The 16,400-nt window shown below is 42.3% G+C and overlaps 1 protein-coding gene across 3 annotated transcripts; it reads right to left on the bottom strand.

The window, feature by feature from the left end:
• Window positions 1-1,310: 1,310 nt before the first annotated feature.
• On the bottom strand, window positions 1,311-16,394 carry LOC101785563. Of its 3 annotated transcripts, none has more exons than XM_022824069.1 (19): window positions 15,023-16,394; window positions 13,160-13,245; window positions 12,706-13,074; window positions 12,529-12,612; window positions 12,000-12,452; window positions 11,358-11,424; window positions 9,894-10,089; window positions 9,661-9,764; window positions 9,318-9,530; window positions 8,812-9,065; window positions 8,529-8,735; window positions 8,231-8,461; window positions 8,100-8,153; window positions 7,874-7,939; window positions 7,647-7,784; window positions 7,424-7,477; window positions 4,867-4,926; window positions 2,467-2,835; window positions 1,311-2,383 (listed from the first exon to the last, which is right to left on the bottom strand). In XM_022824069.1, the coding sequence occupies exons 1-19, from the start codon at window positions 16,314-16,316 to the stop codon at window positions 2,219-2,221; spliced, it is 4,464 nt and encodes a 1,487-aa protein (XP_022679804.1). In that variant the 5' UTR covers window positions 16,317-16,394; the 3' UTR covers window positions 1,311-2,218. The 3 variants fall into 3 exon arrangements, with proteins under 3 accessions (XP_022679804.1, XP_004954049.2, XP_022679806.1); XM_004953992.4 differs by having other exon boundaries at window positions 8,231-8,458; XM_022824071.1 differs by having other exon boundaries at window positions 9,318-9,527.
• Between the last annotated feature and the right edge of the window lie 6 nt (window positions 16,395-16,400).

Genomic DNA, 16,400 nt, shown 5'->3' with positions numbered 1-16,400 from the left:
TCCTCCACTCCAGCCAGTCCCCACTATTGGTGGCGGCCACTGTTCTTCGGTCCCAGCCAGGGTCGTGGGATGAGATCGATGCCGATCGGCAACAAGGGCCGAAGGACACCGGGGACAAACTGGCCTCGGCTTGTGCTCCGAGCCTTTTTGACCACTCCCTGAGGCCCCCAGGAGCCGGGCGGCAGTGCCCCCGAAATCCCCTGCCAGATCTTCTTCTAGAAAAGAAAAGGTCGCCGTCGCGTCTGGGAAAAGAAAGCCTCCAGATACTTTGGTGAGGATGGACAGCGCGACGGGCAAGCAACAGTGGCGGTGAGGCCGGGCCGGGGAGTGACCTGACGATCGAATCTGCGCGGGAAAAGCCCTCAGGCCGGTGCTTTGGCTGCGTCGCCGTACGCAGCCGGTGTACCTGCCTGCTGTGCTGTGTGTGGCCTTTTCTTTTCCTCCACGCGCTGTAGCGGTGGCTGCTTTCGGCCGCACGACAAATCGGGGTCGGGTCGCACGGCCACCGACCTCACCTGATCTGTGCTCCGAAGGTTCCGCTGATATTTCTTCTTGTTCCTAGCAGGGGGTACGTGGCTGGACTGGATCCGGCACTCGCCTTCCACCTTTCGTACACCCGGAAAACGGAAACTGTTACGTGATGGGGCGTTCCCCTTGGTGGTCCTTCGGCTACGGTGGCGCGCATTTGCTGTCCTGGACTCCATCGTGGTCTTCTTCTTTCTGCTGCTTGACTTTCCAATTCCTCGTGCAGGTACACTGGGCTGATGTCATGACGAGATCACCCGTCAGGAACTTGGCCCAAGGTATAGGCTGCTACTCCAAGGACGAAACGCTCCAAGCATTTCATGTTGAACGCGTGTTGCTAGTTGTTACAAGCTGAACAATTCTACCCAAGAAAATGTGATGCATTTAGCTTCAGCTTTGCGTATATATAGATGTACTCAGGTCCGGGCCAGCAGCGTGAGATTTCATCCGATCAAACTGATGCAAGCAAAAATAAGCATAAATGCGAATAACATGAACCAATTGCCTGACGTGAAGCGCATTGCCTATCAAGAATTTGTTGGACACGACGCACAAAAATACCCTAAACAAGCACAATTAACTATGCACGCAGAGTAGGGCAAACATTGTTGTATTTGTAGTAGGTTGCTATCTTGGCAGCACCATAGCATCCCTCAAGCAACCATTTACAACAATCGTCACAGCAGAATTCGTAAAAAAATAAAGCATGACGCCATGGGTCCCTTTTACAATGAGCAATTGAAAATACGTGCAAAGCACAAGCGTTCCAGTTTTCGAGAAAACAATTGAAAATTATGAACAATTGCAATCTGAACAGGTGATTAAATATGCTTTAACCAAGGTTACAATCTGGACGGCAAGCAGAAAAACGCCGGTCTCAGATAAAATATACCAGGATCCCATATATAAGTTTAAGAAGAAAATCAACTATCATACCAAACTCAACCTAAGAACTTACAGGTTAATTTCCCCATTGCTGCTATCTTGACATCTAAAAAACAGTTAACAAAAGGCTCTCGGAAAGCCACCAGCTACCAAATAGTTAAACCATAATGCATAAGCCTGTACGATATCATTTACCACCACCTAGTTGGCGGACAGCAGAACAGAGCGCCTTGATTTTGGCCACTTTCACCATCCCTACAGCTAACATCAATCAAGTAAACGCTTCTCTGTCCAATGTTGTGGGTCAACACCACTGCATTTTGTCCTAAACCAAGCTTAAGGACTAATGTAATTTCCTTACCTTATCCAACCTAAAAGGATTGAGAACTTCTTTTCTTCTCCTGCATAACTAAACTAGCATTCAAGGGAAAGTATGTACACGGCAATTTTACAAAATCTGTGCTCGGAAATGAAAACCCATATATACAGTTGGCAGGCTCTCTTTGGTTTAGCCCAGGCAGGTCAATTCACACATTGCTGATCATCCGAGTTACCAGTGGGGGGTGGGGGGGGGGCAGCCTTCTTGTTGTGGTGCCACACCGTACAGTCACAAAATAATTCAGTCCGCACCATTGTGCAACTTGGGTCCAAAAGGATCACTGCTTGCCTGTAACCCATGTGGCAATAGCACTGGCCAGCCCTGCTTGCTGCTGGTGGTTTTCTGTTGCAAAGATATCAATGTCCTCAGGTTGCAAAACTTTTTATGGCCTTCCTTGAGAGAAATGAACCCGCTTGATCACAACTAATCCTATCCACCGGGCTCTTGTGGAGTATGGGGCTGTGTATTTCTATTCCATGGCCTCTCTTTAGATAGAGAATCTCGAGGAACATAAACATAACCCTTAGGAAGGCGCTGATTCTGTGTAGAAGCTTGATCAGATGTCATAACAAGCTCCTTTTGAAACATTTCTATCTGTTGCATAGTTATGTGCTCCACAAATTAGAATGGTGCGGGAAAAAAATAAAACCAGAAAAGAGGAGTAAAAGGGCACAAACCTTCTTATCATTTGTCTTCTTTTCTCCATCATCTAGTTTCTGTGAGGTAATAGCTGGTCTCTGTGGAAGTTGCTTACCAGCATGCAGTCCCCTCTCACTCAACTTGCGTTTGAATGATATCAATGTCCTCGAGCTATCAGCTGTATTTCTCTCAGCATCTCTGCTATTCAGAGAAAACCTTATGGTTTTCTTCCTAGAAAGAGTACTATCTACTGTGACATCATCAGATCTTTGAGCTGTTCCACTGTATGATCTGTTATTAACTGAAGTAGTGGCAGATTCTGAACTCGCTCCGCATGCAAGGTAGGAGAAAATAACAGTGTCCTTTGTTTTGGCAAGTATGTCATGGTCACACAAAACCGTCTCTCTCTGACATTAATACACAGCAGAGTATTAGGCTATGATGCAGATGGAAACATGTTAACTGGAACATCCAATTAATGTTCATAAGCCAAAACTCCAATTTGAAATCCCAGTTCAACCAGTAAGTTCAGATTATCAGTTATCAATAGTTCTAGTTCCAGAATCTGAATCACTGAGCACAGGAAACAACACAAGACAGGAATCAAAACCTGTCTGGATTTACTGTATATAGCTATTAATGAAGTATGTACAAGTCAAAAACTGACCCAGTAAACAGTTACGTTTATTTTGAACAAAGACTGCATCATAACAAAAGAGGAAGGCACATGAATCAGATATTGCAAACTTGTGGAGCTGTATTGGTGTAGCTGCTTAAGCTCGATCCCGTGGAACTGGCTAACCCCAGTTTTCAGAAAAGGCAGGGACTAAGGCCCTATATCTAAAAAAGGGATATTGCAAACCTCACAAAGATCTAAGATGTCAGCAACTAGATGCCGAAACAAACTTGTAGAGGTGTCAGCCTGTTAGGCTGTCAGCAGCTGGATTTGATATGAAACTAAATCGGGTAACCGTGGAGGATACTACTACTTCTAAGCCTGGTAATGGTTCGGGCTGAGCCCGGTTTAACTGGTCTGGTTTTGCTACCTGGGCTGACTAGGTTCGGTGGTAAATGGGCTGAGTTGTTTAGTAGGCTGGTTAGGTTTGGTTTTTGTTTCACAGTAAATTGGTTCAGCTTGGTCCAGTGAGAGTTGAGACACGGGGTCATTGCTCAGTCCCATTGCGCCGCCGCCCAGGGGCTCATCGTTGCCCCATCTCCCCGGCTGTGGTCCCCGGCAGCCTCCTCCTCCTCGTCCTACACCGACAACACGGGCTCCTCCTCGGACTCATCCTCCTCCACCTCGGGGAGCGACCGCCGCCGGCGCCACCGCGAGCACAGCAGCCGCCGGAAGGAGGGTGTGTCCTCATCGTTGTCCGTGCTGAAGGCACGCAAGGACCGGAGGTCCCGCCACAAGTGGCGCCGGCAGGAGCGGGAGCGGCGGCAGCCCATCCGACGACGATAGCTACAGGTGATCTGACCCCCCCCCCCCCTCTGATGACAATAACTACAGACAAATTCTGAATGTTTTTTTTTCCTCTTGAGATCATCATATGAGCACCAATCCACAGAGTGGAAGCACATCATCACCTGACAACGAATTGTTAAAAAATCAGAGCATCTGCTAGTCGTTGTGGATGAGATTGATGTTATTTTTCCTCTTCTTTTAGAATATTATGAATATTCTTGTAGGGATTTTGTAATTTTATTAAAATGTTTAGTCTGTATTGTAATTCAGACAAGCATGGAATTGTTATTTTGGTAACTTCATTAAAATTTGCCGTGCACCATAGACATGAACTAGTATGTGTTGAAATAGCAGTACAGGGATGGGTGGACATTCAGCCTGCTCGCTTCTGGCTGTCAATTGCAGCTGCAGGCGGAAGCTGCAGCAGCCACGCGCTTCTTGATTTGGTTTGGAACTGTGGTTTGTGAAGATAGGTGGTTTGATTTGGTTGAAAAAATGTGCGCAGTTCAGTTTAGTCTGGCCTTGTCAGATGACAGAGTGGGGCGGTCTGGTGGTGACCAACAAACATTATTAGAATGGTCTGGGGTAATTATGGTCCAGTTCTCAGACCATTACCAGGCTTAACTACTTCCCTCCGTCCAAGGCCAAGAAGTGTCCCAAACCTCCATCCATGCCATGCCCTTACTCCTTAACTTCCACTATTAGCCTAAGCAACTCTAATTATTCAAAGGGTGGTTGCAACAGTTATTCCATTCTTCTGGTCTTAACATGAATTAAATATATGATATATATCAAACCACCATACATGGAGAAGGTTGCAACAGTTGGAGTAAAATAAATCAGTGGGGGAAAAGGTGAATACACTATGTCCCATGGTCCCATGGAGCATTTCTAATTCAAGCATGACTGTCATATACTCATATAGCTCAACTTTCAGCACCACATAAGTAGTAAAATTTCCAGGTATACATACCTTCACCTTCTCTCTCTTAATTACCCTCTCACATAAGAGGCGCAATTTTTCCAATTCAACCTGCAAAAGAATGATATGTGTACTCATAAGAACTAAAATAAAAGGGGGCATCCTCTGAAAAACAAAACTTCAAGTAGTGAGTAATGACACGTAACATAGATGTCCCACAAGTTGCAAAGTGTATCGATATGAATAAATAATGCGGATAGAAAAATAGAAATGAAGTTGAGTATGATGACAACAGGATTGATCCTGCTCCTGGATCTATTGTTCATAAAAATATTGTTTGATTATATTCTGTGCTGTGTTCTCCAGCTAGTGCAGGGGGCTTTGTGTAAATGCTACCTTGTACGTATAACCCCTTTGGCTGCCCATTTGGTAATAGAGTTCATTTATATCAATTTACAACTAAAATAAGTAATAAGTAACAAACAAGGTCATGTTACGAACTCTGATTACCTACTAGGAGCTAATGGGTCAAATAAATCTGAGCCCTTGAGTTTTAGAAGAGTTAAAACAATTAGCTAAAGTTAAAAACGGAAATAACGGAGTTTCCCTGTTTCCATCTATACACGCACATCCAACGCCGCATAAAACAATTAGCTAAAGGGTAATAACGGACTATCCCGGTTTCTGTCATACACGCACATCCAACGCCACAAAGTGTCGGCCACCACTGAGCCACTCGGCTTCTTCCTCCAAGGGCTCCAGCGATTGGACGACTAACATGCTCTGCTCCTTTGCGTGATTTAGTCAGGCTCGCCGGTATGCTGTTGGTTTGTTCCGAGTTCAGAGCTCAGGTTGGCTTGAGCTGATTGGTTTATTAATCTTCACCATATTACAATTTTGTTCATGTCCATGACATTTCGTTGCCTGGCTAGCGCTACAATGTCTACTGTACCACGCATTCCCGTCAGCTGTTGTGCATCACGGCACACATGACTGTGCCATGTCCAGCAACAGCACCAGGGCAGCAACTGGGGTACGTAGCAGCTGCAGTCCAACAGAAGAAGATTCATTCCTATCTTCTCTAGTAACTAATTCGTTATGTAATCCGATTGATTAGGCAACCATCCAACCTGTACTGCTACATATGCTGGACCTGGCAAATCAACGAATTCATTGTGTATGTTATCACGCTTTCAGTTTAGATCAGGCAACCATCCAACCTGTACTGCTACATATGCTGGACCTGGCAAATCAACGAATTCATTGTGTGTGTTATCACGCTTTCAGTTTTTATCAGTGATCTTTACAAATTCCTTCTCAAGCCGCTTCTCAAATCGTGGGATAGCACCTTTTGTCACATTAGAATACGTTTCTTGTTCCAATTAAACCTAATCTCGTAGGCATGTTTCTTTATTTGCATTCCAAAATCTAATGTGCATGTCACATTTCGTTTATTTGCACCATGTTACAGCACACATGTAACAAAAGGTTAACATTTGGATGCACCTATAAGATTATTTCCAAATTCCAATTATAGATCTAAATTTGCCAATTTATCCTATTTTCTAAAAAATAATTATGGGTGACCTATTATCTCCTATAATTGGTCACCTTATTCAATCTGATCTAATCAAATGGACGATCCACAGTTATTTGGGAGTACAGTAATGGGAGTCAACAAATAAACAGTAGTAAAACATGATGGCAATTGGCAAGAAAACAACAAACTGGAGACATGAACCACTCTGCACAAACTAGCTAGCAATGCACAAAAACTTTTACACGTTCCTTAAAGTTCAGCAACATGTTGCAACTTCTGATCAGGACACATTAAAAGCATCTCCAAGAAAAGCGCTGGTATATGTGTGAAATCTTTTCCGCATAAGGCATACAAATGCCAAGCCTCCCATGAGTTTGGCTCCTTGGAAATCATGGGAGGACAGAATCTAAAAGGATCCTTATGCATCTTAACTCGGTGCTTGAGAATGACTGAACAAATAAAACAGAGAACTGCATGTCACAGGAGTGCATCAATTCCTGGAGGTTTTGTAAGGGGAAATAATCCTATGTGTACGGGTAACAACTGCTGAGGTATAATGTAGCCAAAAATGTATGTAGTTAATTCAACAAGATACAACCAAACCACGTAGTTTTACAAAGTAGCTAAGGATAATTTATTTGTTTCAGACTGATCTCCACATAAAAACTGGACTGGTGGGTAGAAGACCGCCCCACAGATATGCACTGAGAAGAAACCCCAGCCAAACCAGCCAAGAAAACCCCCGAACCCTGGCCAGACTGATCTCCACATAACTGACCATGATTCATGAGCTCTTGTATCACCAGCGGATTGATACTTCAAACACAGCATAACAAAGCCCTTGTTTGGAGCTAATATTAAACAGTATAAACAGTTGGAGGAGAGGAATGACCATGTTGTTTAGTAATTTAAATAAAGCAGAAATCAGCAAAATATAGATGCAAACACATGGACTTGGAGTATCCAAAACATTCCACAGTAACATTTCCATTATATTTTTTAGTAATTGAGCAAATGCTAAGTTACTAAACACAGGAAAACAATATAAAGTAAATCAGAAATACTAACCCTCATCCGTTTCATGCTCCTGAGCTCCTCAAGTCCGTATCGCTGTGCATCCTCCTGCGTGAAAACATCCAGAAAGATGGTAAGAGATAGATAAGTCATTACACATTTATACCAACATAAGACTAGCATGTACATTACGATGCACCTTCTGGTCCATGCCAGGAGCAAAAAACAAGCATCATACAGATCAAGAGATATATTACTTAAAAATACTCAGATTTACCTCTTTCTGCTGTGCACTGTGTTTGCCACAGTATGCTTTGTGCTGTGATGTAGTACCAAACCCTTTTGTGTTCATGTAGAAACCAGAGTTTCTAGCACAAGTAGGATGAAAAGTAATGTGGCAGTCCCCACTACTACACTGCATATTGGAAGAGACAAAAATTAGCAAGATTCTCAGTGTTTTGGTTTTCTCCGTCTAGATTAGATAAGCAGATGTATGATGTGTACCCTTAGGCACAAGCCAACTTTGCGAAGGCAGAGACAACAAGTATCTTTTCCCTCTACAAGGCTTTCCTGATAGAAGCATTCAACAGTCAAAAATTGAGATGGTACAAAATGACATGTTACAACAATACTCGGAATCAAATATAATTTCTCAAGTGAACAGCAAAAACTGTTGCAACTAATAAATCAAAACTAGAAGAAAACCACAATCGTGGATAGAGTTGCGTACCATTCCTTCTACAGGATTTTCTTGTCCCCTTACATACTTGGTGTCCAACAACCACTGAAAATATTTGAAAAGGTATAGGACTCAAAACAGGAAAGGCATTCAAATAAAAGGAGGTTATCATCTATAATTACCTCAGCACAGAAAGCATGAACCCACTGCCCATCAGCAGTCTTTCTAAAAGCACCTGATGTGCCATGACACATACCACACCGTGCAAAGGGTGATTTTTTGCCATTACAATCTAATTTATCACTAGTGGTTGGGGTTTCTAAAGAAATATCTTGATCTTCACAAAGTTCACATTTCCAGGGGCCAATAGAATTCTCCAGATTTCTGTAGCAATCTATGTGCACAGCAGCCTGCTAAAAAGTCCGACTTAATAATGGAATATAGTAAAATACATGAGAATTCAAACAAAATCCAAATCACCTTGCATCTGGAACAGATAAATATTCGGTTCAACAGAGTCTCAGTTCGCATGCAAACATCACAGTGGAGTGCATTTTCATTTGAGGAGATTGGCATATGAAAACTGCCAAATTTGTTATCTGGTGGTAGTTTGCTGTTGGATGACTTTGATGAATCCTTTGTCCGTTGCCCAACTCTTGAAGATCCAGCAACAAGTTTTGGAGAACTCTACACGCAAGAACAAGGTGAGATCCATAGCAGCACATACTAATTTCTCAATTGACCAACCAAAAACAATAAAAACCTCTTGATTAGCAGGTGCCGCATCTTCCTTTGCATCTTTTCTCATGGTTGAATTCCGTGAAGAGGATGCAGCAGCAGCAGCTGCTGCAGCTAGTACAGCTTGGGCTTCCTTATGTCTCTTTTCTTTTCTCCCACGTTTCTTAGCTTCTCTAACATCACGAAGAAACTGGTTCACAAAAATAAGGTCCCATTTTCTTCTACTGAAAGCATCCAGCTCGCGAGAAATATTCTGTACAACCTTTGCTATCAGCTTTTCTGCAAAAAAGTAGAAAGCAATTTCAGGAAACTAATGAAACTACAACTGCATTCATGGAGAGTTTAATACAAAGTATTGAAGAAACTGAGGAATCAACCACTTCATTTATGGTACAGTTTCATGCACAGTATTGACGTGAGAGAAGCTTGGAATAAGATCAATGAAGAAGTCAAGAGATTTATCATTCTTTATACATGTATACTGAAGCACACAGGATGCAGAAAACAGAAAACAATGACAAATATTCTTACCGTATCTGTGCTTCAGAACAACAGCATTGTCAAGCAGCCTAGCTTGTAGGTATACTATCTCTCCTTCTACTTCATCATCAGGTGCATGCTCAAGAATTTCCAAGGAACTTGCTTTCAAAACTTGATCTGATGCAGCTGTATCTGTTGCATCCTCATGTTCTTCCGAGGAATCAACAGGTATTTTCTCATGAGAAGGACACGAAGGTTCTTCTACTAACATTGGACATAAAAGGTAAGATCAGTTAAAGCTTGACATGCAAAAAAATACTGTTTGCAACATTAACATGCAAAAATTGAAAAATGCTACCAAGAAATTAGCTTAGAGAAACTGATAAGAACTTACCATGATGATTCAGAGCTTCCTTATTCTGATTGAAAGTAATGTCCCAGTGATGAGATATCTTTTTCTTAATGAAAGGATGAATATAAGAATGTGAATCATCAAAGCTGCATACAGCAAGAGAGGGGTGAACAACTGATTCCAGCAGTGCCTTTTAGGTTCAAAAACAAAAATTGAAGCAAATTGATGAAAACAACAGCAGTATTTGATCAGTTATACTTGTGCACGTAGCTTACTTGAAAAAAGGCTGTCCATGGGAGCAATTTGAATCACAGTGACGAGGGGTGCGAAAGCCGTTTTCAATTGAATTTTCACCATCTCTAGCATGATCACCCTGAGAAAAACAATGATCAGGTGAAGATACTCCTTCCTTCAAGCCTGAGCCAAGTCCAGCCTCAGTTAAATTATCATTTTTCCTTCCAAGTAATACACCTGCTCAAAAATATATTAAGACCCACAAAACTGTGTAAATAACTACCAGAAAATGAATGAAGAATAGTATGTAAGAACAAATATTGAACATAATGCACATGACTTCCGCTTCACAAGACCAGGAGTTAGAACAATGTGATCCAGGTTCATAAAAGAGTTGAAGAATAATTCCTAAAGATTAATCACAATGTGGAAAGTTATATATCTGTTATGGGCCTTACACCTGAACAGCAGTACACTACCAGGCAAGCAGCAGCACATGCACAGCAATGAAACTACCTTTGATTAGTAAGTTTGAGGTAAGTTTAATACACAATTGCTTTAATCACTTGAGGTAATGCTTTGGGGACTTCATTCTAGGTTGCAGAACAAAGTTTGATCAGTAATGTACTGATACTTCAATTACACCAATCGCTTGTGTATTTGATCATTTGAGGGAGCCCACAGAAAAGAACAAAATCATGAAAGATATAGGGGCAATGAAACGATGGTCATTATACCTACAATATCAGAGCTATCTTAATATTCAAAACACAGCAATGGGCAAGTAGAGAGGCTGCTGAAGCAGCATGATCAAAATCAACAATTCATAAGGCCCTTAAGTAGCTAAGTGGATTGGTCAACCAAGTAAAACACCGTGAGCAAATGTAATGTCTTCAATTTCTCCTATTTTTTATTCGGTATTTAATTTGGCTTCAACTGAAAGATTACAAGTTCCGTAATTCCATGGCTCTAAACCTTGAGGTGAGTTAACCCAACAAATAAGGCACGCTACAGTTCACAAGGAGAAACTTGCATGCAACTCTATCTTACATCATGAAATATTGTTAGCCACAGAACAAGATTCCTCCTCAACAGGAAAGAGAAATGAGTTGCCACAGAGCGCTTGTATTTCAGCACAGCCAAAAATTGTTGACAGCTAGATTATATTGTAACCTTTTCAACCAGTCGCTACTATACATCCTGTAGTTCAGAATCGACACTCAAACGTGAACAGAGGTGTGTGCATGCACCAGGGGTGTTGGTTAACCCCTTAAGGACAACACAATCTACAAAGGTTGCTTGATATTTCCTTTTTGAATGAACAGGTCTAAGGCAGTCTTTTTTGCTATTAAAATCACTGTGCAGTGATCCATTTGTTTTATTTGTTATTCCAAATAAGAAAACCCAAAACCTAGAGAAAGCAGGATAGCCCAAAAGAAACCTAGAGATTGTTGATAAATCAATGGAACAAAAAATCATAAGTAATAGTTCACAAAAGATTTTACCTCGATTTTCATTTGGTATCTCCATGGAAGTACCAAATTCGTTATTTCCAGATGTGTTGTTCAGTATCTGTCACAAGGATGTGAATCAAATTGCATCCATGATGAAAGATTACTTCACTAGACCATAAAACAATGACAACACAGCACCCCTCCGCAGACAAGGTAAATTGGAGGCCACAACTTTCAGAAAATTGGGAGACATGCTAATGGTGAAGAGCCCTTGTAGGCATCGGTTCATTATATGGTCAGCTCAACTATTTGCCATGGAAAGAAATATAACACCTTTCAGAGAGAGAGAGATATGACACCTTTCAGAGTGAGTGGTTGGGGTGGGTGGTTTGGGTAAGTAGGCGAAGGGGGGCCCCTTCCATCACAAGCGGCTGAAGCTTTCCATTGCAATACACTGGTCATTCTAATGCCATTTAAGGTACCTGGCTAGTAGAATTTATAGTAATCCTAATGGGGGCAACAAAAGAAATATGTCTTCCCCCTTGAAAATCTCTACCAGACAAGTCTAACTAATCTCCATGTACGACAAAAAAATAAGGAAAATGTCACCCGTGCAGAGAAACTTCATGCTCAAAACCAGTTCAGAGGCAAGAAACAAAGTTTTACATAATGCTCATAAGTCATATTTCTTACCAATTTTCCCTTCTCTTCCTTCGAAACACCCTTGCTGCCAATTGGGGAGAACTCTCGAGTAGATTCTTTTGCAAATTCTTTAGCAGGGGAACACTCAAGATCAGCCCCATCTTTAACCATATTCTTGTTTCCATTTTGTAAAATGGTCACACCAGTTGCACATGTTGCGTTATCTTCTTCCAGAATCTTACTGTTGCTTTTAGTTCTTCTCAGCGTGGGCTCAGTTACAGCGGAATCTGACACGTCAACAAATACATCTTTGTCATCATCTGGGACGGATGAAATTTTCATATCAATGGTATCTGTGGTATCAAACCCATCTGAATTGTCATCTTGCAGCACCACTGAGTTCCCTTTGCAAGCATTTCCTTGAACAGCATGCATATGTACAGAATTTTGAAGCCAATTGATAATTTTTAGCATCAAACCATGGGAAAAGGTGGTAGTTTCACCCTGGCAATCAGAAAATTAGCAAAATAGCTTGTAATAAATAAGTTAAGATAGCAAATATATAAGGTATCTGAAGTACCACGAGAGCAGCTTCCAAGGATTCCGAAGAAATACCCACTTCCGATGCTATATCACCAACACTAACCTTTCCACTGTCAATTAGCTGCAAAACCAGTGGGGATTAATGTTTTTGTTTCGCAATGGTTAGGAAGTAAATTCATGTGCTCTAACTCGGCATTACGTCAGTAACAGTTACCTTTCTAAGCACTACAGCAATATCACCAGGACTTCTCATACGATCCCCACCAACAGAGGGATGCCCAGTACCTGTTTCCCGGCTTCGAATTGGTTGAGCATTTGCATTTCTAACTGTATTAGCCAAAGCATCTTGCTCTGTGGTCTCGACTCTGATCAGGTTACCAGAGCTAGAGGCACTGGTTTCACAATTCATGAATTTGTCCTTGTTTTTGCGTGTGAATCTTAGTTTTGGAATTTTTCCAGTGATGAGATTCGTATTATTTGGGCCAGATTCTGTAGGACTCTGTTCAGAAGCATGGTTACTGTTCTCTACTGAGCTGGTGTATCCAACTGAAGAATGCTTTGAGCAAAATGCTCTCAATTCAACCTGCAAAAGGAAGCAAGAAACAAGAGAAGTGAGCCACAGTTACGTCACTAAGGTTAATGGCAACCATCAGAACAAAAGGTCTAACATTAGAGTGCCTAGATTTCCCCCATATCTCCATTTGATGCTTTGACTCTCTTGCGCATATAGGATGAAAAGCCGCCCGGCATGTTCCTGTAAGAAAACGAAACTTAGTAAAAGGTATTGAGTGCTAGTATTAAGAAGATGAACCAGGGGAAGATTGTGAAAGAGCTTGAAACTGGACATGCTTCCGTCCTAAAATATATACTGCTGAGATATAACCCACTGGTTATTCCATCTTCAGTAGCTCTTCGGAAAATGGCTTGTGCCAAATATCCAATAGAGCTTCTTTCTCAGGTTAAGGAATGCTTAATACAAAAATTTGTGCTATCAGGTTGAAAACTATTTGTTTGAAGATCCAGGATAGAGCATTGGAAGAGCACACAAATAATTAAGTTGGCCAGCTAGATACTAACAGCATGCTCCATGAACTAGTTTTCTGACAACAAATGCCATGTAGGAGGCATTTCCTCAGAGAGCAATGGAGCACAGTATTTAGCAGGGAAATAAAATACTCAGCACAAACATAACATCATAACTCTTCTGTTTTCATCAGAAAACTTTTAAATACTAAGAATACTGTGTGGTCTACTCAGCTGACTAAAGGGTATAACCAATTTGCTCAATTAGATAATCATAGAAGGACAAACACCACTATAGCAATTAGCAGCTACATAAGCAACATAGAAGCAAGCATTTTCATGTAGTGTGTTCCAGATAGTCATGATTCATGAAACAGAGACAATCAACATAAAACAAAATACCAGCAGATTCTACCATATCTATTGAAGTATATACATGCAAATATAGATTCTATAGTAGTTGACTGAGATTTGAAATGAACGGCTGGTAACACAATATCAATTATTGTGCTATTCTTGGGAGGATGAATAAAGCGTAGTAAACTGATGCATGTGAAGGTGTGCCGAAACTCAAATATAAGATATGTCATGTGGGTGATAAAAACTTGCTGGTTGAGAAAGGCATATCATAGATTCACCCCAAATATAGCCCATAATTCAAATTTATCATGTTACTACTGTCAAGAGTTCATTGGTGTGTGCCAGTTTTACCTTCCAAAACAAAATTCAATTATATCAAACTTGCATAGGGTTTACATATATGGAACTTCCTTTAATTAGTTCCGTCACATGAGAAAGTGAACAAGCAATCAACTAATCATCTCACATCACATGCCCCTAGCAAATATCAAAGAATAGTTTTCAAGGCCAGCAATTCAGAAGATGTCCCATGCGACAGCTTCTACTCCCTCCGTCCCAAATTGTAGGTCGTTTTAGCATATTTAGATTCATAACTTTTGTTATGTATCTAGATATAATACATATCTAGGTGCATAGCAAAACCTATGAACCTAGAAATACCAAAACTACCTACAATTTGCGACGGAGGAAGTATATAGAAGCAGCTATACAGAAAACCTATTTCAGCAACCATTTTTGTGTTATTGCCTGGACGCCTGGTATTGATGGCAGAATGCCGTGATCCACACAGCATAACAAACCTAATTTTGAGAAATTGCCCCTTGTCTGTGCAGCATGCCAGAATGGATTGCATGATTTTTAATCAAAAAAGCTTAGCAGTTAGCAGGCTCAAGTTGTTAGGTATCATGTGATTGGTAAGTCAAATTTGAAATCACGATTGAAGAAATACTGTTGATAAGCACCAAAAATATCCAGAGCCTAATACCAGGGCTGAAGTAAACTAATGTGTCTACAGAAATTTTATGTTTCCTAAATTGCAATAGAGTACATTTTCCTAAATAACAATAGCACATAAACATAAGAATGACATATGTCAATTATTCACGAGCTTTTTAAGGAGAGTCAGAGACATGGGTGCAAATACATACCATGACTACATCGGACACATGCACCATGCTTGATCTTGCAAATACTGCATGTCAACTTCATCCGATTCTCTTGGACATTATCGAGATTAGTTACAGGTTCCATTGATTCCATGTCCTCCACAAAAACCTCTGGCGCCCAGAGACTACAAAACAAGTGCGCAAATTTTAGGTGGCTAACATCTGCAGTTTGAGTAGGCTCCACTTTGACAGGTTTAAGAGCCCCTTTCTCCTTTGGACATAAAACACAAGGCGTAGGCTGGGTGCTGCCAGAATCTTTATTCGACTCCAAATATGTACACCAAGCACACAACCATTGCCCATCAGGCACAACACGCAAACCATAGCACTTCTGGTGCACCGATACCTTGCAGTTGCTGCAGTTAACTATCCTATTGGAGTCCATGGAACTCTCTCCAAGACAACAAACATCACAGGTTGAAGACTTCTCAGCTCCCAAGCGTGGAAGCAGAACAAGCTGTTCTAACCCAGCAGCCACACCCAAAAGCTTTCTCTTCTTGTTGGGTCGCTCCGAAGTGAGGACAAATCGGCCTGTTGCTCCTAACAACCAATTAAGTGAACTCCCTTCCTCTTCAGCACATTGTGCTGACACAATGCCATTGCTCACAGCTTGATCCACTTCAAATGGCCGTCCTCCCGGTTGTATGGAGACCCTGCTTCGCCTACTAATGTCTTTGTCACTGACCATCTGTTGCACAACCACATCATGTATGTCTGGATCCACATTTTGATCCCTCTTCTCTTTCTGGCTAAGGAGATGACCACTTTGGTCACCACGCTCTCTGTTACTGACCACCTCTGCACCGCCCACACCCAAATACGAGCTTGTTTCAAAGACAGCCACGTCATACGTCTCGCCTTGGTTCATCAATTCCTCACCAGTGCCCAGAAATGGTATTAGCATACATGAGTCGAGCTTGCTGTACCCGAATGGGAGCTTTGGTTTTAACATTTCGACATCAGCCAATGTCACTGGACGGAAATACGCCTCAAACTGCTCCCACAAGCCAACCTTTGCAGCTGCCGGCGGTGGAGGCTCGACAGCAGCATCGTCCGGCGGTGGGAGCTGAATCTTCTTGTGCTTCTTCCGCGCGTCACCCGGCCCCGCCCAGCTCACGAGCCGCGCGGGCAGCGTGGGAACCCTGGACGCCGCCTCCTCGCCCTCGAACGGCGTCCGCAGGGCCAGAGCCTTGGTTGCCTGGGCGTACAGGTCGGCCCCGAAGCCAGGGGCCGCCCCCTCGGGCGAGACCTCGGCGCGGGCCATTTCCCCGCTCATACCGCCTCGTCCAGGAAGGGGCGCATGGCTGCCGGAGCCCCCGGCGGCGGCGGGGTCGTCGGGGAGGGGGGGCGCGGCGGAGTT

The sequence above is a fragment of the Setaria italica genome, chromosome I, assembly GCF_000263155.2.
Source record: "Setaria italica strain Yugu1 chromosome I, Setaria_italica_v2.0, whole genome shotgun sequence".
NCBI lineage: Eukaryota > Viridiplantae > Streptophyta > Magnoliopsida > Poales > Poaceae > Setaria > Setaria italica.
The sequence above is the reverse complement of the archived record's forward strand: the minus strand, read 5'-3'. Positions and strand labels throughout refer to the sequence as shown.